The sequence below is a fragment of the Aethalodelphis obliquidens genome, unplaced genomic scaffold (assembly GCF_003676395.1).
Source record: "Aethalodelphis obliquidens isolate GAN/ISIS:26980383/991018 unplaced genomic scaffold, ASM367639v1 scaffold44, whole genome shotgun sequence".
Taxonomy (NCBI): Eukaryota; Metazoa; Chordata; class Mammalia; order Artiodactyla; family Delphinidae; genus Aethalodelphis; species Aethalodelphis obliquidens.
Genome location: NW_020837988.1, coordinates 6,644,776 through 6,665,966, shown reverse-complemented (window position 1 = coordinate 6,665,966; position 21,191 = coordinate 6,644,776). Strand labels below are relative to the sequence as shown.

The window sequence follows — 21,191 nt, the reverse complement described above, 5'->3', positions numbered from 1 at the left end:
CCCTCCCCCTCTCCAAAGGTCTCCTGAGGCCAGTGCTGCTGTCCTCACCATCCCAGACCTCATTTTTAAAGGGACTTCAGTACAAAACCAGGGGGAAAGTTAAAAAAGAAAAAGGAGAAAGGACCCTCAGGAGCCGAGAAGGGTGTTTGCAGAACACAGTGGCTTGTGCTCCTGGGGCCAAGGCCGACCTCCAGCAGCGCTGGGTTGGGGCCTGGGCTGATGGGAAGGGCTAGGACGGGTGCTGTTTGCCTTGGCTTTCAGACCCGGGCACCGCCCCCGAGTGAGCGGCACTGCAGAGGGACCCCACCTGGAATGCTGAGCTCTGAACGTTTTTTCCCTATAGTTATCCCTTCTCACCCCCAAAGCCACTGGGCTGGGAAGCCAACCCTCCACGGGTCACTGCTGCTAAAGCCAGATTCAAAGGGGTGCCCCCACTCCCCCACTGGTCTGGGTAGAGTGAGGCCTCGAATTTTCTGTCCCATGAATTCAAAAATATTTTCGTGCACTGTTTAAGGTACTGAAGATACAGCTTGAGCAAAATCGGCAAAGTGAGGCCTGTCGGCACCTGCGCCCAGTCTGTCGGTGGAAACAGGGAACAAATGTCCGTGTCTTGTGTGGGAGAGTCCGCTAAGTGCTACTGAGAAAAATACTTAAGCTATGGGATAAAAATGGTACCACAAACCCGAGCGGGGTGCGGGGTCCGGGAGAACGCGAGGGAGTTATTTGAGATCAGGCAAACAGGGAAGGCCCTCGGGGGTCTCCCCTGGGGTCTCTGTGCCCCCGCCCCGCCCCCGCCGGGGCCGCTGGACCGCGAGCTGCTTCTGGCTCCGGATGGCCTCCGCACCCCCGCACATCTGCGCGCTCGTCCTGCGGCGATTCTGGTCCTGCCCGCCGGGAGGGTGGCCCCGGGCCGGGTGGCCGCCGCGCTCGGCAGCAGGAGCCCTGGCGCCCGGCACGCGCCCTAACCGGGGGGCGGGGATCCCAGCCGCGCGCGTGACTCCGCCCCGGCCCGCCCGGCTCGCGCTCTGCGCTTAGCCCGCCCGGCGCCGCAGCCGCTCCGGGTCTTCCGAGTCCTCCGCGGGCGCCGAGCCCGCCGCGCGGAGCCCATGGAACCGGCGCGGGGCGAGCTCCGTGCGAGCGGCGGGGCCGAGTCGCTGCTGGGCGAGCTGGAGGTGCGGGTCCAGGACGTGGTGAGGGTGAGCTCGTGGTGGGAGCGCCACGGCGTGGACTGCGCCATCCTCGCGCTCAGCCTCCTCGCCTTGCCACCCGGTGAGGGACACGGGGCCAGGGCGATCAGGGGCCCGGCTGGGATGGGGGCGGTGGGAGGCGGGGGAGGGAGACGGAGAGGGCTGGGGGGCGGCGGGGTGGGGTAGACGGCGCGTGCCCGGGACCCCGGGACAGAGGGTCAACCCCGAAAGTCTAGTTGGGGTGTCCTGCCTGTGTCCCCAGAGGAGCCCTGATGGCGCGAAGGGCAGTGGAGGAGAAAGTTAAGCCGAGTCAAGGAGAGGCAGGGAAGAATGAGGTGGCCTGGGGAAGGAGAGGGTGCTCCAAGGGGACACCAGGGATGGGGTGAGGGGAGTGAGAGGGAGGATGGGAGCGTTCCCTGCACTTCTGGCCTGGACCCCCCACCATGCCCTCCACACCATCACTCCTCTGGCTGGGGCGCAGAATCAAGACTCCCAGCGTCTCCTTGGTGAGTGAGTGGGGCTGTTTTGTCCCAAATCCGGTAGAGAGAGCCAACCCATGCCCCTCAGGCCATCATGGGACCTGCCTCACCGCTGTCTGTGGCAGTCCTCAGGACTGGGCCCGCTTTGGCCTGGGCTCCCAGGGATGCGGGCTGGGTTGTTTGGGCCCAGATCTCCAAGAACCAGAGAAAGGCCCTGCCCTTACCGCTCCCCTTAACACCAATTCTCCCTTCTCCATGCAGGGTTCCTGTGCCTGCGCTCTGAGAATCTCCTGGTCTTTGCCCTGGGCATCACCATCCTGGGTGTGTGCCACTACACGCTCACTGTCAAGGGCAGTCACCTTGCCACTCATGGTGCCCTCACCGAGTCTAAACGCTGGAGCAAGATCTGGGTGCTTTTCTTTGTGGAGGTGAGCCTGGGACTGGGTGGGAGCAGCTGCTGGTACTGGGTGTGTGCAGCTGTGTGTGCCCTCGAGGGCCGGCAGCTGCAGCTGTGGTCTGTGGGCCCAAGTGTGCAGCCTTCACTATGGTGGGTGTGTGTCTGTGTGTGTGCGTGTCCCCAAGCCCTTGAGAGGGTAGAGGGCTGCATGAGGAATGATGAGTATTTAACTGTGGCAGCCGATGTGGTCTGAGCACCCGTTTCTCCTGGGGGCACCGGCTCGCCTCTCTGCAGCCCTGGGCCAAGGGTGGTAGAGCTTCCTCCTCCCACCAGGATGCCTGTGGTTGGCAGGTCCTGGCTACACCTTCGGGGCCTCCTGGTTTTGCAATCAGGGTTTAGGATGTGAACCACAGACCAAAGGGCAGGGAAGCAGGGGACTGGTGTCACAGCACCCCAGCTCTGCCATCTCAGGACACCTGACAATGGCCAAGCCATCCTAGAAGCCCCCTGTTTCCCCAGGGCTGTACCAGGAAGGCACCTCCTCTTTCCTGACCCTTGGCCCCCCTGCTTCCACTGCCTCCCCATGCTGCCTCAACCTATGGGCATGGTCAGGAAGGCAAAGGTTTCTGTCCAGGTTGCCCTTCTCTCTGGACTGGTGTCAGGCCTTCCAGTTCTTCTGAGAGCCCCTTCCCTCCTTTTCAGGCGGCCTCTCCCGTGGCCACCCAGGTCTCTTATGAACTGATATGAAAGCTGGTACCAGAAACAGCCCTTTCTTGCCAGGAACTGGTTACCATGACCAATTAACTCAATTATTAACTTTTTAAAAGAGCTTTTATTTATTTATTGGCCGTGCCTCGTGGCATGCGGGATCTTAGTTCCCCGAGTAGGGATCGAACCCGTGCCCCCTGCAGTGGAAGTGTGGAGTCTTAACCACTGGACTGCCAGGGAAGTCCCTCAGTTATTAACTTTTAATAAAGTTATATAACTTTATAAAACTCTATGTAACTGTACATACACACACACACATACATACACACACACGACGTTTTATAAAATTATACTGCATCGGTTGGGTGAGAGGAAGCATTTCCTACCCAGAACTCTCCATTGCCCTCATTTTCCCCAAACCCATCTCTTCCACCTGCACACATTTCTTTTTCTTTTCTTTTCTTTTCTTTTTTTTTTTTTTAGTATTTATTTATTTACTTGGCTGCACGGGTCTTAGTTGCCGCTTGCAGGATCCTTTTTTTTTTAGTTGAGGCATGGGAACTCCTATTAGTTGCAGCATGTGGGATCTAGTTCCCTGACCAGGGATTGAACCCAGGCCCCCTGCATTGGGAGCTTGGAGTCTTAGCCACTGAACCACCAGGGAAGTCCCTTGCATACATTTCTAAAGTGCCAAGGACAAGGGGGAACCAATGGGTCCTCAGGGTCCATTTCAAGACACTCTCCTTCCCGGGGACCCCTGGGCACTGGTCCCAGCCAGACTCTAAGGTGCAGGCCCAACCGGGGAGCCAGGGTCAGATGCCCCCTGAGTTTGTCATCACAGGCAGGGGAGGAACCGGGCATGTTAGGCAGTCACATGGGACACGAGAGGGAGGGTTAGCTCTGTGTGGATTTGACGAAGCTGTGCTGAGTCCCAGGGGCCTGGGGGCAGCTAAGAAGGAGGAGTCTTCCCAGGCTCCCCAGCAGGAGGGCTCCAGGCGAACCAGAGCGCGTGGCCCGCCCTGAAAGACCCAGGCAGCCTGGTGGCTGCACCTCCTCTTGTCCCCTGGGACCCAGGGCAGTGGCCTCATCTTTGCCTCCTTGTCCCTTTAGCGCCTGGCACAGGGCGGAACTCAATATTTGTTGATGATGACCCTGCAGGTGATGGGCGGACAAGGTCCAGGGAAAAGCCAGCTGCTGGAGGGTCACAGCCTAGAGGTGGGTGAGCCCCCCCATGGTGGGGGGGGCTTGGCTGCCACCCCCGTGTTGTGACAGAGGCTGTTATGCCGCAATCAGCTGTGGGCAGGTCACAGATTTCTCAGATGGCCAACCTGAGTGGGAGGCCTCCACTCTTGCACGCCCCCATCAAGGCATGGCCCTGGCCACCCTCTGGGGAAGATCCAGCTCCCAGTGAGAAGGAGGGGTGGCTCTGCCTCCTCAGCCCATGGCATGGCGGGGCGAGTGGAGGCCTGGGTCTTGTCCGCCAGGCAGGGGACAGCGTCAGGGGCACTTTGGACACAGTGGCTGCCTTTGGACCAGCATCTGTTAGTTTCCTCACCTAATAAATGAGAATAATGTTTCCTCCCTCATGAAGCCAGCATGAGGATTAAACGAGACATCCTAGATCTTCATTTAGGGTTTGGGCCTGACTCTTCAATGTTTGCTTCGAAGTAACAAGTTTCTTTTTTCTTTTTTCCCTCTGGAGGGAACACAGTCAACTGCAAGGAAAGGGTTAGTAATTTAAAAGAAAAATTTATTTATTTATTTATTTTGGCTGTGCGGGGTCTTAGTTGTGGCACTCGGGATCTTAGTTAAAGCATGCGGACTCTTAGTTGCAGCATGCAGGATCTAGTTCCCTGACCAGGGATTGAACCTGGGCCCCCTGCATTGGGAGCGCGGAGTCTTACCCACCGGACCACCAGGCTAGTCCCAGGGTTAGTGATTTTTGTTGTTATTTGTTTTGTTTTCTCTGTTAGCGGTTTATTTTTAACTGAAAGGTTGACCAACTTATGCAAAGCTCAGTGGACGTGTGTGTGTGTGTGTGTGTGTGTGTGTGTGTGTGTGTGTGTGTGTGTTGAGGGGGCTGTTTGTTCAGGCCCTGGACCACCACCTGTCCTTTGCATCACGCAAAGGACCAGCTCGCGACATGCAGCATCTCAGTGGACGACCTGGGACCCTCTTGGATCCCTGGCTCTCCCTGTCTGCCACGTCCTGTTGTCTCCCTGTAATCCTCCTCTTGTTGGCTGCCTGTGCTTTTCCCAAACCGTGACCCTCAGGAGGCAGCATCACTATAGAAGAATCTAGTCCGCTAGTTGCAGCCTCAGGTGTCAGCTGAATGTCACTGCCTTTCCTGGGGCAGCCAGCTTTTGCCTGGTTTGTCTGAAGGTCTGCTGTCAAGGGCTGGGGGTGAGACAGGTCACTGTGACCCATCAGATCTGAGGGGAGGAGCTGGCAGGATGGACGGGGTGGCTGACATCCAGGTTGCTGTTGTTTCTCTGCAAAAGTATCCCAAATCATACACCAGGAAGTTCACCCACACCAGGATGAACTTCCCTCTGGACCCATTTCCAGTCTACACCAGAATGTTCCATTTCCCCTACTAGTGTACTTCTGACTCTCTACCTTGCCCACTGATCACCCTGGCCTGGGCTATGTCATAGGGACTACTAGTTATATTCTCGGGGACTGTCAGTCATATCCTTGGGGACTGCCAGTCAAAGGCCACAGGAATGTGGGGGGCAGGCTGGGGCGGGCAGGCCCCCATGTTTTAAGTACTGAAGCTTGGGAAAGATTTTTTTAAAATTTATTTTATTGAAGTATAGTTGATATACAATGTTAATTTCTACTATACAGCAAAGTGATTCAGTTTTCCATATATATATATATGTACACACACACAGATTCTTTTTCATATTCTTTTCCATTCTGGTTTATCACAGGATATTGGATACAGTTCCCAGTGCTATACAGTAGGACCTTGTTGTTTATCCATGCTATGTATAATAGTTTGCATCTGTTAATCCCTAACTCCCAATCTATCCTTCCCTCATTCCCCCCTCCCCCTTGGCAACCACAAGTCTGTCCTCTATGTCTGTGAGTCTGTTTCTGTTTCGCAGATAAGTTCATTTGTGTCACATTTTAGATTCTACATATAAATGATATCATATGGTTATTTTTTTCTCGTTCTGACTTACTTCACTTAGTATGATAATCTCTAGGTCCATCCATGTAGCTGCAAATGGCGTTATTTCATTCTTTTTTATGGCTGAGTAGTATTTCATAGTATATATATACCACATCTTCTTTATCCATTCATGTGTCACTGGGCATTTAGGTTGCTACCCTGTTTTGACTATTGTAAATAGTGCTGCAATGAACATTGGAGTGCATGTATCTTTTCGAATTATAGTTTTCTCCAGACACATGCCCAGGAATGGGATTGCAGGATCATATGACAACTCTATTTTTAGTTGGGAAAGATTAACTCCTGCAGTCAAGAGGGCTTTAGGGACTCCCTTGCAAGTCACTCACTATCAAGATGTTCCCCTGAGTAGGAGGGAACAGGCTGTACCAGTTACTAAGCTCCACTGTGTCTCAACTTCAAACCCTCCTTCTGAAGTCAGCTTTGTGCTACGGGGGTGGAGTCACAGATGGTCCACAGAGAGCACAGGCCAGCTCTGCCCTGGGGGAGGGGTGTCACCCAGGGAAACGCGGTCACCTTCGTTCCAGTCCCGTGTGGTGGTGGTGGAAACAAAGCCGAGAACCCCCAACCTAGTCATGATGCTCGAACGCTCCCTTGCCACGAATTCAGGGTGGCTCTTATCCTCTGGGCTGCCCCTAATCTTTGTTTGGCCCCTCCCGCCCCCCGAGAGGTGGTAATCTGAGTTTGCACCGCTGTGATTTTTAAGTTTTTTAATTAAAAGAATTATTTAGCAGGCAAACTCAGATCTGCAGTACAAAATATACTTAAAAAAAAATAAAACCTTTTTATTTTTGAAAAAATTATAGATTCATAGGACATTGCAAAAATAGATCAGAGAGGACAGAGGTCCAGTGGATCCCTCACCCAGTTTCCCCCAATAGTTCCATTTATGTAAATGTCATTCAACAGCAAACCCAGGACGTTGACATTGGTGTATGTGTGTGTGTTTGTGCCATTTTATCACATGTGCAGATTTGCAAAATGTACTTTTAAGGGTTCTTGTGGTGATGCCAACTCCTGAGGGTCTCTAAAAGCCTGCTTCTGGGTGGGCTTGCCCACTGGCCCCCAGAGGCCAAGGACCCAGGAGCAGATCAGGTGGTCGTCTGTGGGGGGCAGCACTTAGTCTGAGGAGTGTCCCTGGGGGAGGGGCTTGGAGAGAAAAGGGTGGGGCTGCTCCCAGGGGCCCAGTGCCTGCCCAGTTGGGAGGGGAGATTGGAGGGAGGCTGGGTTTGCTAAGGAGCTTTGGGGGCTGAGACAGTGTTGGTCCCAAATGTCAATAGTGCCGAGAACCCCTGGTGAGAGTGTCCAGAGGAGACATTGCCAGGACAGGGCTCCTGATCCCAGGCCCAGAAGCAGGAAGGTGGCTGCAGGCTGAGCAGAGGTACAGATAAAGGCATGGATCTGGGAAGAGCATAGTGCATGAGGGACCCACAGAAACCTGGAGTCACTAGAATCTCATGGGGACTCTGGAGAAAAGGAGAAAAGGAGGCCCATGGGCCAAGCAGAGGAGCTGGGAGCTTCTAGGGACGAGGCCTGAAAAGGGAAAGAATTTCATGAGAGCCGCTTGATAGGATCAGACCCGACCACATCCAGGCCGCTCCCAGCAGGATGAGGCACTCCAGGCTCCTCTGGCTTCCACCCTCACTGCGGCCCCTCTGTTATCCGAAGGTGCTAACACATCACTGTTAGCGGGAGAGCCCGCGTGGTACCCGAGGACTCGCGCTCAGGGACTTGTGTTCTCACTGAGTAGGGCTGCCAGATGTAGCAAATAAAAATCCAAGATGCGGGACTTCCCTGGTGGCGCAGTGGTTAAGAATCCGCTGGCCGATGCAGGGGACCATGGGTTAGAGCCCTGGGCCGGGAAGATCCCACATGCTGTGGAGCAACTAAGCCCATGCACCACAACTACCGAGCCTGTGCTCTAGAGCCCGCGAGCCACAACTACTGTGCCCACGAGCTACAACTACTGAGCCCGCGAGCCACAACTACTGAGCCCGCGAGCCACAACTACTGAGCCCGCGTGCCACAACTACTGAAGCCTGTGCGCCTAGAGCCCATGCTGTGCAACAAAGAGAAGCCACCACAATGAGAAGCCCGTGCACCTCAACAAAGAGTAGCCCCCATCCGCCACAACTACATAAAGCCCGTGCACAGCCATGAAGATCCAACACAGTCAAAAAAAAAAAAAAAAATCCAGGATGCCCAGTGAACTTTAGTCTTCAGATAAACAAGAAATGCAGGCAGTGTTTGGGATATATGTCTATAAAAAATGATTGGTTGTTTATCTGAGATTCTAATTTATGTGGGTGCCCTATACTTTATCTGACCAACCAATCGCTGAGGCCTGTGGAGCCTCAGAAGCACCCCACGACCCCGCAAACTCTGAAGCCAGTGTGAAGGGGTTGCTCAGCCCTGGGATCAGTGAGAGAGGGTCTGGAGGGAGGGATGGAAGCTGGGCAGACTCCAACCTGGAGTCCCTCCTGCCTGAGGGATGCTGCCGCTGTGACGACCCCCAGCCCCTCTTTCTCAGCTGGTCCATGCCTGTGGCCCTCTTCTCCTGCCCCATCTCTGGAGTGACCCCACCCTGCGCCGGGCCTTGAGCTGGAAGCTTGGCCCTTGTGTTGATGCCTCCTCCTCCGCCCACTCCTCACCTCCCCCAGTGGCCACACCTACAGCCTCCGGCCGTCACCTGCCTCGTCCTGCCCCTCCCCTTCCAATCCAGTAAAGTGACCTATTTGAAACCCAAGTTTGTGTCATAATCTTATAATGATGGTTTTTAATCCTGCAAAGTATTGTTTGTGTAAAAGATAAAAGAGGAGAATATTAGATAACGACCTTTGGCTGCTGGCAGAGGTCTGAGGATGCTTAAGTGAAAAAACAACTAAATGAGTGAATGAGAGGCCTGGGCCTCTGATTTTAGCTGAGAGGGGATGTCCAGAGGCATCATACCGACATCCGCCCCGCACACACTCTGGCCACTTGCAGAGCCTGAGTGCGGCTAAGAGGTCTAGGCTCTTAAGTCTTCCTGAGGGTACAGAGGGTAGCAATATCAAGAAGCTTCTGGAACTTTCTCTGGGTCTGGATGGGAAATCCTCGTGGGTGAGACCTGTGAATAATCCTGTGCGGCGGGATCATCTGTGGCCCGTGGCTACCTCCTCCCGCCCCTTGATGGGTGCAAGTGAGACACACCGCAGTCCGTGTCCAATCTCGCCTTCTCCCAAACCCACCGCGTTCCTTCTTCTTCTGGAAAGAACATCTAGATGGGAGGGAGAATTCCAGTCTCACAGAAACAGCCTCAGATCTCTTCTTAGTTATATAAAAAGGCAAAGCACACAGACTCTGGAAGCCTGTGCTGAGTCACAAATCATGTGTTACGTCAGACCACACAGGTGGCCCATCCCCTCCCCGGACCCCATTCCCAGGTCTGGGCACGTGGCTGAGCACCTGGCCCTACCAGGCCCCTGAGGGTCAAGTTCTTACCAGGCTTGGTAGGGTTCAGGCCCCAGGGCGTTTCTGGCCTTGCTACTCAAAGTGCGGTCAGCGAGGAGATGTGGAGCTTGGGCCAGAGGGGAGAGCAGATCGCTGCATTCAGCTGACATTTCTTGAAGAAAGAAGCAGACAGGATCGGCCCTCAGAGCAGAAGTATGAGGAAGGAGCAGTTAAAAACAGTCGCTTCTTCTGGTTATAGAACCGTGAGATTCAAAACACACTTGCAGGCCTTGGAGAGAGGCAGGCTGGCCTCTGAGGAGGTCCTGGCAGACCCCGGCGGAGGCCCCTTTGTTGAACCAACTGCCTGGCCCTCTTGAGCAGCAGGTCCTTCCAGACCAGCAGGCCTGGAAGAGACATCACTTTAACTGACAGGCTACCTGCCCACCTTCTGCAGCCTCCCCCAGGTTCTGTCCCTTTGCAAGGTTCCGAAACCAGAGATAAAACCCACCCCTCTGCGGGTTCCATCATCTGGGAGCAAAGCGCCTCTCCTGTTTTTGTGAACTCCACACCGCCGCTGAATCAGCATTTACCTTCACGTCCTCTGCCTTGAGAGGGGCCCGTACTGTGTTGCTTTGACTGTCTTCCCCTGTCTGTTATGGAACTGCTGTTGTGACATCATATCCTACTTTTCGGCTTCATTTCGTTCCAAGGGAGAGAGTCTCTGCAGACAGTGGGAAGACAGTGTCGTTCCTTATCTGTCTTCTCGCGGTTTTGTCTCTTCTGCCTGGACTCTAAGCCTGGGTTCATGCTCTGTTGCAGTGACTCACCCCAGGGGTTTTATGCCTTATCTTGGATGGAACCAGGGTTCAAATCCCACTTCTGCCACCTACTTAGCTGAGTGAGCTGGGGTGGGCATGTGGCCTCTATCTCAGTTTCTGCTTCTGTCAGCTGTGAATAATAACAGCACTTATAATAATAATAATAACCCCCCCACACCCTGCCAGGCTTAAGATTAATGAGTTACATGTGTAATGTGCAGAATGCTGAACACTCAACTGAGTGTGTTCTGCTGTCTGTGTGGGGCTCACAGTGACTGGCATCGGGAAACCCTTCACGTCCTCCTGGAAACAGGCAGGCAGCATCTTCAATAAAATTAGCAACATCTTCTGGCTTGGATAAAATACTGGAAGAGGCTGATGGCTGCATGTTCATTTGCATATATTTGCATAAGAAACACCTTAGCGCCTCTTTTACATTCAGAATGACTGCTCTTGGAGTCTGAGCTGCTGCCGCTCACTGCCAGCTTCAGAGAATCCCACAGTGGGTCACGCCAGGGAAGAGTCACCCCTAGGAAGAAGTGAACTCTTGGTCCTCACCGGGGCACCCTCATGGACAGTTCAGAAGATGGCCTTTCTTCGCCCCCAGGCCACTCCTGCCCCCCTGCCCCCACTGCTGTGGGCCCCGAATGCAAAGCAGTGTTATGAAGGTACAGACGTTTCAAAGATAAACCCTCACAAAATAAATGGCAACACATGCCAGGAGTTTTACCTGCAGTGTGTCCGATCCTCAAGCTTGCAGGCTGCAGTCACGGGGGGCTGTGCACGCCAACTGATTTGCACGCCAAGTGGACGCAGTTGCTTTGACTGGCTGCCACTCTGTGGTCGTGGATCCCTGAGAGTTGATGTTCAAGGCTGATGAGCTGTGGGTGGAAGGCAGGAAGGCCCTGGAAATGCGTGGTCTGGGGAGGGAGGGTGTTTTCAAGGCTCTGAAGATCCTGCTTTGCTCGCCTGTGCCTGATACAGACCCCAGCGCCCTTTCTGCCTCCCTCCTCTAGGTATGCACGTCCTTCACTGCAGAGCACGCCAAGTACGGACACGTCAAGATGCATCATGGCTACACCAACGTGCTGGGCCTGGGGGACTCAAGCACGTGGAGGCTGCCTTGCCTCAACCGCTACGTCTACATGTTCCTCGCTCCTCTCTTGATCCCCATCATAACCCCACTGGTGGCTGTCGGTGAGTATGCCAGGGCTGGGCCCTGCAAGATCTGGTTCCCCCTTTCCTTCCTTCCTCTCCTGGCTTCATGGAAGAAGTGAGAAGCCCTGAGTTGAGACCAGACAGAAACTTTCTGAGACAGCCAGGCAGGGTGGAAAGAACCTTGGTCCTGGGGCCAAGTCTGGCTCTGCCACTTACTGGCTGGTGACCACAGGCAGGTAACCTAACCTCTCTGAACCTCAGGTTCTTACCTGCTCCTCAAAGAGGGTGTGAAACAATTCCACGTATTATATGAGGGATCTAAAGTAGTCAGACTCATTGAAGCAAAGAATAGAATGGTGGCACCAGGGGCTGAGGGGAGGGGAAAATGGAAAGTCCCTGTTCAATGAGCGTGAAGTTTCAGGTTTGCAAAATGAATAAATTCTAGAGATTTGCTATATAACACTGTGCCCAGAGACAACAGTACTGTACCGCACACTTTAAAACCCATGTGGATAAATCTCATGTTAAGTGTTCTTACCACAGTAAAATAAAATAAAAATTTAAAAAACTCTGAGAAGACTAGAAAGTTGCATGGGAAGGCATCAAATGCCTAAATAAATAAATGAATAACCTTTACTCTTTATATTGGATATACAAGCCTCATTTACCATCATCTTGTTGTCTATTTAATAATCCCTGATCATGTTATAAACATTCACTTGTGTTATTGTTTATTAAATATCTTTTTTTCTAAAAAAAAAAAAAAGGATGGTGTGAAAGCATAATGAGGTCATAGATATAAAAATGCTTTCTAAATGCCTCACACTCTATTGCATGTTATAATTTTTAGTATCATAGGAGCAATATCATACGGTGGAAAGAGCAGGGGCGAGGGGACAGCCAGACCTGGGCTCAAGTCCCAGGCCACCACTTACTATCAGACTGACCTTGGTCAGGTTGCTTAATGCTCCGTTTTCTCATCCATTAAATGGGTGAGAACAACAACAGCAACAAAAATACAAAAGGGAATTCCCTGGAGGCCCAGTGGTTAGGACTCGGTGCTTTCACTGCTGGGGCCCGAGTTTGATCCCTGGTCAGGGAACTAAGAATCCTGCAAGCCGCGCGGCCAAAAAAAAAAAAAAAAAAGAAAATGGGCGAACCTACTTTTCAGGGCTGTGTATGGATGAGCTGAACACCTAGGTCACCCTAGTTTGCACTATTGAGCCACCAGGGAGCCAACTCACGTTGGATCGGAACCTCGCCGACCCCTCCCTCTATCTCTTGCCCCTTCTGGCAGAACGGCTGAGAGAGGTGGAGCTCGGGACAGCCCTGCGGACGCTTGGCCTGATTTCCCTGGGCCTTTATTCTCACTACTGGCTGCTGCTGAACGTGTCTGGCTTCCAGAGCCCCAGCTCAGCCCTGGTCTGCATGCTCATCACCAGGTCCCTGCTGGCCCACCCTTACCTTCATGTCAACATCTTCCAGGTGAGGCCTCCCCTACCCTGAGTGCTGGGGGGCTATAGGGATCACTCTCCAGGGTGCCTGGCGCAGGCTGGACCCTAGGTTCCGGGGGGAGAGAGAGGCCACCTGAGGAAGCATCCCTCCACCTCCCCTGCCCACCCTCTCTCTTCCTTTCTCTCTGTGGGTCATCACAGAGAGTTTTGGTCCCAGGTAAGGAGCTTCTCTTCAACACTGGCTGCCCTTCACACACAGATCAGAGATTTATTAAGAAGCTTCTATGTGTAGGTTACTAGACTAAGCTCCGTGGGGACACAAGTGAATAGGACCCCAGCTCCTACCTCCAGGGCTCTTACTGTGATAAGCCCAAGGGCCATCGCAGAGGACCCAGCACACACGTGTCGAGGCAGGCGGATGTGGGAGCTGGAGACGAAGGTCTTCACGGGAGGCCAGCAGCTCAGCACTCAGTTCTGGGCCATTTCCAGGGATGGTCACCTCCCTGCTCCCGGGACAAGTGAAGACCCCAGGTTAGAGCATCCTGCATATGACCATCCCAGCACTTACCACACTGCCATTAATGACTGAATCCCATGACATAATCCCATAGTTGTGTCCCATCTGCTTGTCCTGCTAGAGCAGAAGCTCCCGTTCACTTCCACATCCTCTAGACCGAGGACAGTGCCTGGCAGAGCCGGCATTTATACGTCTTTGTTTTTTTAAAAAAAATGCATTTATTTATTTATTTATTTTTGGCTGCGTTGGGTCCTCGTTGCTGTGCACGGGCTTTCTCTGGTTGCGGCGAGAGGGGGCTACTCTTTGTTGTGGTGCACCGGCTTCTCATTGTGGTGGCTTCTCTTGTTGTAGCACGAGCTCTAGGCACGTGGGCTCAGTAGTTGTGGCTCACGGGCTTAGTTGCTCCGCGGCATGGGGGATCATCCCGGACCAGGGCTCAAACCCGTGTGGCCTGCATTGGCAGGAGGATTCTTAACCACTGTGCCACCAGGGAAGCCCTATACATCCTTGTTGAATGAAAAAATACACAAGGATGCGCAAACTTGATCTTGAACCATGAGCAGGATTTTGGTGAAAAAAAGCAGAGAAGGGTCTCTTTGGGATGCAGGCACAGGGACATGAGGGACGTCGGTGGGCAGTCGTGGGCTTAGAGGACCACGAGATCCGAGAGGCACCCAGGCCAAGCCCTTCATTGCACAGATAGGGAGAGGGACCCGGAGACGGGCGAGACTCAGCGAGGGGCACGGACAGGGTCGCATCGCAGCTGGGTGGAGGACCTCAGCTTCCTCACGCCTCTGCTGGGTCCTGCTGGAGTGGGAGGTGAGGAAGGCGGCAGAACCCATGGTCCCCGGATGCTAGCTGAGGATGCCCGAGGCAGGGTGGGGAGGCACAGGGCTGCCTGGCCCAGCCCCGGGCGTGACCCTTGTGTCTGTCACAGCACATCGGGCTGCCCATGTTCTCCCGGGACAAGAAGCCGCAACGCATTCACATGATGAGCCTGGGGGTGCTTAACCTGCCCCGGCTGCCTGTGCTGGACTGGGCGTTCGGCCACTCCCTCATCAGCTGCCACGTGGAGCACCACCTCTTCCCCAGGCTCTCCGACAACATGTGCCTGAAGGTAGACGAGGGTCGGGCTGGGGGGGCTTGGATGAAGAAACTGTCTCAGGGTGGAGGGGGAGTCACCTTCGGGGTTCTCTAACCAGCTGTCCTGGTCAGAGGTTCCCAGGAAGGTCAGTCCAAGGTACAGGCAGCAGTGTGGGTTTCTGACCAGAGACACCTGGTTTTCTTACTCGCCGTGTGGCTCTGGGCAAGTTAACTGAATGTCTCTGAGCCTCGGCTTCCTCATCTGTAAAATGGGACTAAGTAGTGCTTACGCTGACAGGCTTTGAGGATGAAATGAAGAAATAGATCTGAAATGTTGGGCCCTCCGTAGGTGTTTGGTGAAAAGGAGCTGTGGTTTATCCCCCTACGCAAAGGAGGACTGTCATAGATTCGGGAGCTCCAGAGAAGGGTGCTGGGGAGAAGCCCTCCCTTTCCCTTGCCTGCTGGAAATGGGAGGCGGGAATTCTCCAAGCCCCTCAGCTCCTCCGGAGCATCATGGGACAAAACAGACAGGAGCGGGGGGCTGGGCAGAGGAAGGGTCCCAGTGGGGATGGGCCTGCCCACAGCCCCGGCTCAGCGGCCCCTCCTCCCGCCCACCTTCTGGCAGGTGAAGCCCGTGGTGTCCCAGTTCCTCCGTGAGAAGCAGCTGCCGTACAACGAGGACTCCTACCTGGCTCGCTTCCGGATGTTTCTCCACCACTACGAGGAGCTCATGGTGCAGACCCCTCCCATCACAGAGCTGGTGGGGCTGCAGTGAGGGGCGGGCCGGCGCAGTCACCCCGCTCTCCCTTCCGGGCCCACCCCCGGGGCTGGGAGGGCGCGGCTTGGTTGCCTGGAGGTGGGCAGTGAGACGGCGAGCTCATGCTGGGGGCCCGGGGGCCACCTGCCCTGCTTGCTTTTCCGGGTTTTGAGGAATACCTGGAGGGAAGGAATAAAGGTGGCTGGGCATTCCGGTCAGTCTGGACCTCAGCCAACTTCATCTCAGGACTGAACAGCCGGATTCCTCCCCTGCTCGCTCTGAGCCTTGGTAGGGCTACAGGACGGGGGTAAGGAGGGGCCCTATGGAGGGGGCGGGCTAGGCGGGGACACCGGGAGAGAAGGGTCCGCTCCCTGGTGCCAGGGAGCCCCACACTTGGCCACTGCTGCTTCCTGTGCCCTTGAGATTCTGGCCCCTATGGAGCCCTCTCCCCAGGGACCACAAGGAGAGGTTACCTTTGGCAGAGACCTTCCTAAGCTTTCAGCCCGGAAGCCTGTGCAAGACACTGGCTCAGCAGCTCCCAAGACCCACAGCATCTGTGAGATCAAAGTGTGTGTTCTGTGGGGAGGGCACTCCCGGCGAAATAAGGGGAGAAAGGGTATGAATAGCTTTGAGTGTGACCTTGGCTAGCTCTAGAAGTCTGCTTTGTTCCATGATGTTTACAAGGGGTGGAAGAATTCTCAATTGGAAGAGAGAGAAAATTACTGGGAGGGTCGCTGAGGCTGGAGAGGGGTTCCAGGAACAGGGTCTGGAGGTCAGATGGCCTTAGAGAGGAGAGGAAGGAGGGGAAGGAGAGTGTGTGGGGGGTGCGGATACAAGAGCTGGGGCTCCAGGGCTCGGCTCGGCTGTGAAAGGATGGTCTGCAGCCTGGGAGCGAGATGGGAATATAAGAGAACTACTGGTGCCAGCCGCAGGAAGAGGTCCAGGTACTGGGGACACCACTGAGATTCAGCCCAAAGCGCGCAGCCTTGATTGGCGAGAGGGCTGGGAGCTGCCCTGGCTGGAGGCTGGATTAGAGGGTGGGAGGAAGGGCCCGGCTGGAGGCTGATGGAGGAACAGAGAGGGAGGCCCAGCCTGTGACAGAAGGCCAGAGCAGTTTAAAATACGGTTTCTCACCTCAGCACCATGACGTTTTGGCCAGATAGCGCTGTCGCTGGGGGCCTGTCCTGTGCATTGTAGGTGTTTAGCAGCATCCCCAGCTTCTATCCACTAGGTTCCAGGAACCCAAGTTGTGACCATCAAAAATGTCTGCAGACACTGCCAAATGTCCCCTGGGGGCAGAAATCATCTCTGGTCGAGGACACGCAAGTCTATTCTGAGCACACAATTGCCTTGTTTTTCAGTGAAGTCCTTGGACCAGGTGAAGGGTGTGGTGACCCTGAAGATGGGGAGGCTAAATGCCAGCAAATGGGATGCGCTGAGGGGTCAGAGGGCAGGTGAAGGCATTCTCTAAGCCAGGTCCTATTGGGGAACCTAGCTCTGGTGTGGCCTTAGGTGGCTCTGCTGGGCAGCTGCCACTTGCCCGTCCAGAGCCATTACCTTCTCCTCCACCCTGTGCTCCTGTCCCGAAGCCCACACCTCCTGTCCGGCGCCCTCTCCTACAGCTACAGCTCTCACTACTTCTGAAACAGTCCCTCCTTTTGCTCCTTCCGGCCCTGGGCTGGTAGTGGCTTCCAGCTATTGCTAGCCCTGGAGGGACTTCACCACACCCTGCATCCTGCTACACCTCTGCACAGAGTTCCTTCATTAAACTCTCTTCAGTCAGCCCCTCTGAGCACACTGTCTGTTTCCTGCTGGGAGGCTGACTGATAGAGCAGAGGTTTGGATCCAAGCAGCCCTCTTGGAACGAGGCAGGCTTGGCAGCACCCCCCCACCCTTACTGCTTTGCTATGTTATCGCTGCTCTTTTGAAATGCATTAGCGACTCAGACGTGGCCTTAAGGACTGGGAATGCGATTAATCAAACTGCTTATTCTCCACAAGAAAAATGCAACATCAGAAAAGGCCCCATTGCACAGTCCTGGCTAATGATTAAAACCATCCTAGCGCTTCCCTGGTGGCGCAGTGGTTAAGAATCCGCCTGCCAACGCAGGGGACACGGGTTCGAGCCCTGGTCTGGGAAGATCCCACATGCCACTGACCAACTAAGCCCGTGCGCCACAACGACTAAGCCTGCGCTCTAGAGCCCGCGAGCCACAACTACTGAAGCCCGCGCGCCTAGAGCCCATGCTCTGCAACAAGAGAAGCCACCGCAATGAGAAGCCTGTGCACCGCAACAAAGAGTAGCCTCAGCTCTCAGCAACTAGAGAAAACCTGTGTGCAGCAGCGAAGACCCAATGCAGCCAAAAACTAAATAAATAAATTTATTAAAAAAATAAAAATAAAACCATCCTAATGCAATCAGTGACTCATTGTTATTGATCTGGGCCTGAGTGGGGAATGTGCTGCAGCTGGAGGCCCTGGTACCAGACTTGGCTGTACAAGAAGCACCCAAGAACACTCCATCACTTTGAAGCTCGATTTTCTGTTGTGCTGGGATTGTGGCTGGGTTTGCGTGGGGCTTGAGAGATGAGGGGAGATGACAGGAGTGAATGAAGCCCCTCTAGGGCTCTGCAGACACCTATGGTCTAATTAACAGAGGTGTATCGGAGGTGATAATGTTTACAATGATGATGATGATAGCTAACATCAATTCAGAACTTACAGCACGTTTTCCCCTATGCTATCTAACTTTAATCTTTACAAGAAATTGGTACTATTTTCCCCTCACGTTACATATTGTGAAGATAAGCCTTAAAGAGATTAAACTTATCAATATCATATAGCTAGCAAGTGGAGGAAGAAAGATTCAAACCTGGTGTGTCCAACTCCAGAATTCCTGCTCTTAACCACCAGACATACTACCTCTGGGTAGGGAGCCCTATAGGGCTTGCTGGGGTGTCAGATCCTGAATCTCCTTCTCTTCCTCCCGTCTTAATAAATGGATCATTAAGACAAACTCTTTACGAACATCCATTATGTGCCAGGCACTGTGCAAAGCTCTGGGGATAAAAGAGTGAATGAGAGTGGGCCCCAATCTCCTGGAGCTTACCGTCTAGTGCAGGAATTGACAGACTTTTTCAGGAAAAGGCAAAATGGTAAATATTTTGGGCTTTGTGGATGATATGGTCTCTGTCACAACTACTCAACTGTGTCGTCAAAGTGCAAAAACAGCCAGAGACAATATGTAAAGAAATAAGCATCACTGTGTTCTAATATAATATGTATATTTTTGGCCATGCCGCGAGGCTTGCAGGATCTTAGCTCCCCAACCAAGGATCGAACCCGGGCCCCGGCAGTGAAAGCGCTGAGTCCTAACCACTGGCCCGCCAGGGAGGTCCTTAAAAGAATTTTTTTTTTATTTTATGTAGTTTTCACATGTCACAGAACATTATTCGTTACAGTTTTAGAAAAACTATTTAAGAATGTAACAGCCATGAACTTACAAAATACAAAACAAATACAAAACAAAAATACAAAAAAAATACAAATACAAAAAATACAAATACAAAAACAGGTGGTGGGCAGGATTTGGGCTGCAAACAGTAGTTTGCCTACTCCTGGTCTAGTGGGATGAGCACAAAACACAATGACTTATTAGAAATCAGAGCAGTATTTACCTCTGAGTACCAGGGAGGGGAAGTGACTAGAAGGGGCACAAGGAATTCCTGGGGGTGCTGGCCATGTTCTACTTGATCTGAGTGGTGGTTACATGGTTATATTTTGTGGTGACTCATCACATAGTACACTTATGGTTTGTGCACTTTTCTGTTCATTGTACTTTGTAAAGAAAAAAATGTTGCCTGCCATTCCAGTTCTACAAGAATCAAGCCATTAGCTACTGCAGTCACCCACTGGCAATGATCCCAAAGAGGAATTCAGGATGGGGAAAACCAGGAAGCATTCTGTGCTTTGGATATACTGGTCCCAGATAGTTCATTTATATATCTAAGGAAAAATTTCAGTGACCCCATATTCTTGCATCTTACATGGAAAAGCAGTAAAAGCATTAACTCGAGATGTCTGTTCTTTGTGATGAGCAATACTCTTTTTTTGCTTGACTACATGTTTTTCCCAGCAAAAAAAGTTCATATATATCCTGGCTCCTCCCCTACCTCTTTGGAGTAGTTTCTCAGAGTAATCTGAGAGGCTGTCTCCTGGGCTACAGTCCTCAGTAAGGTCCCGGAATAAAACTGAACTCACGATGTGTACATTGTGCATTTTTCTTTTAGTCGACAACTTCAATAAAAAAAATAATTTAAGAATGATAGGGACTTCCCTGGTGGTGCAGTGGTTAAGAATCCGCCTGCCAATGAAGGGGACACGGGTTCGAGCCCTGGTCCAGGAAGATCCCACATGCCGCGGAGCAACTAAGCCCGTGCGCCACAACTACTGAGTCTGAGCTCTAGAGCCCGCGAGCCACAACTTCTGAGCCTGCGAGCCACAACTACTGAAGCCCACGTGCCTAGAGCCCGTACACCGCAACAAGAGAAGCCACTGCAATGAGAAGCCCGTGCACCGCAACGAATAGTAGCCCCTGCTTGACACAACTAGAGAAAGCCCGCGTGCAGCAACGAAGACCCAATGCAGCCAAAAATAAATAAATAATTAAAAATTTATTAAAAAAAAAGAATGATAAAGCAGTGTAATAGGTAATGATGGGCTGGAGTGCTGCAGGGACAAAAAGGGGCCCTAACCCAGCTTGGGAGAGGATGGGTCAGGAAAGGCTTCTCCAAGGATGTGCTTCACAAGAAGGCCCTTGGGGGAAGGGTGGGGGAGGCAGCATCAGAATCACTGGGTCAGATGTGACTACGGACCTGTCATTTAAAAATACATCTCGTTATGATCCAGCAATCCCACTACTGGGCATATACCCAGAGAAAACCATAATTCAAAAAGACACATGCACCCCAACGTTCACTGCAGCACTATTTACAACAGCCAGGTCTCGGAAGCAACCTAAATGCCCAATAACAGACGAATGGATAAAGAAGGTGTGATACATATATACAATGGAATATTACTCAGCCATAAAAAGGAACAAAATTGGGTCATTTGTAGAGTCGTGGATGGACCTAGACACTGTCATACAGAGTGAAGTAAGTCAGAAAGAGAAAAACAAATATCGTATATTAACGCATGTATGTGGAATCTAGAAAAATGGTGTAGATGAACCAGTTTGCGAGGCAGAAATAGAGACACAGATGTGGAGAACAAACACCAAGGGGGGAAAGTCGGGGAGGGGGGGATAGTGGTGGTGGTGGGATGAATTGGGAGATTGGGATTGACATATATACACTGATATGTATAAAATAGATAACTAGTAAGAACCTGCCGTATAAAAAATAAATTAAAAAAATACATCTTGTTTCTTGTGGATTTTTTTGCCTTAATTTTGATGTTCTGAAACACTGCATTACAAGATTATTACTTTGATTACTGAGGTTTTTGGCGCCCCCTTAAATTTTGTACTCCAGGCCATTGCCTCATACGCCTCACCCTATTCCAGCCTGCTGGACAAGGGTGGGAGATCTGGCTCTGCCCTTGGTACAGAAGGCAAGACGCTCCTCTCTGTTCCCTCACCTTTGTAAAGGGGAGGACGATTAAGCAACAAGATCTCCAAGGTTTAAAATTCTCCCTGGCCCAACCTGGACAGCATCTTATCGGGGTCAAACCTGTGTAACGCCCGGCGCCGGTGAAAGGAATGCCCGAAGTCCTGCCTGGAGACCCTTTTTCCAGACTTCCGGACTCTGTGGTTATTACCCAATGAGCGGGGAGGCTCGCTTGAACCTGGCTTGTGATTGGCTGAGATGGAAACGAGCCGGGGTACGTTATCAAATGGGACAGGCGTTGCGTCATCAGCAAGCGACGACAGCTTCCGGGGGTGGGGTAAGTAAAGTAAGCTCCTTTCTAATTGGTTCCTTCTTTCAGGCGGGATTGAAACAGCAA

The 21,191-nt window shown here is 52.7% G+C and overlaps 1 protein-coding gene and 1 long non-coding RNA gene across 10 annotated transcripts; one reads left to right on the top strand and one right to left on the bottom strand.

The window, feature by feature from the left end:
• The first annotated feature begins 1,049 nt into the window (after positions 1-1,049).
• Positions 1,050-15,400, top strand: FADS6 (fatty acid desaturase 6). Its single transcript, XM_027080587.1, has 6 exons — positions 1,050-1,269; positions 1,928-2,094; positions 11,234-11,414; positions 12,673-12,860; positions 14,284-14,463; positions 15,055-15,400. Exons 1-6 carry the CDS (start codon positions 1,107-1,109, stop codon positions 15,202-15,204), a joined length of 1,029 nt encoding a protein of 342 aa, XP_026936388.1. The 5' UTR covers positions 1,050-1,106; the 3' UTR covers positions 15,205-15,400.
• LOC113606418 (uncharacterized) lies at positions 8,409-20,990 on the bottom strand. 9 transcript variants are annotated; one of them, XR_003427535.1, is made up of 4 exons: positions 15,660-17,334; positions 15,118-15,365; positions 13,175-13,332; positions 8,409-11,098 (listed from the first exon to the last, which is right to left on the bottom strand). It is a non-coding gene; the product is annotated as an uncharacterized LOC113606418 (long non-coding RNA). The 9 variants fall into 9 exon arrangements; XR_003427540.1 differs by lacking the exon at positions 15,660-17,334 and adding an exon at positions 12,840-12,934 and having other exon boundaries at positions 15,118-15,217; XR_003427539.1 differs by lacking the exon at positions 15,660-17,334 and having other exon boundaries at positions 8,409-9,226; positions 9,451-11,098; positions 15,118-15,217.
• Between the last annotated feature and the right edge of the window lie 201 nt (positions 20,991-21,191).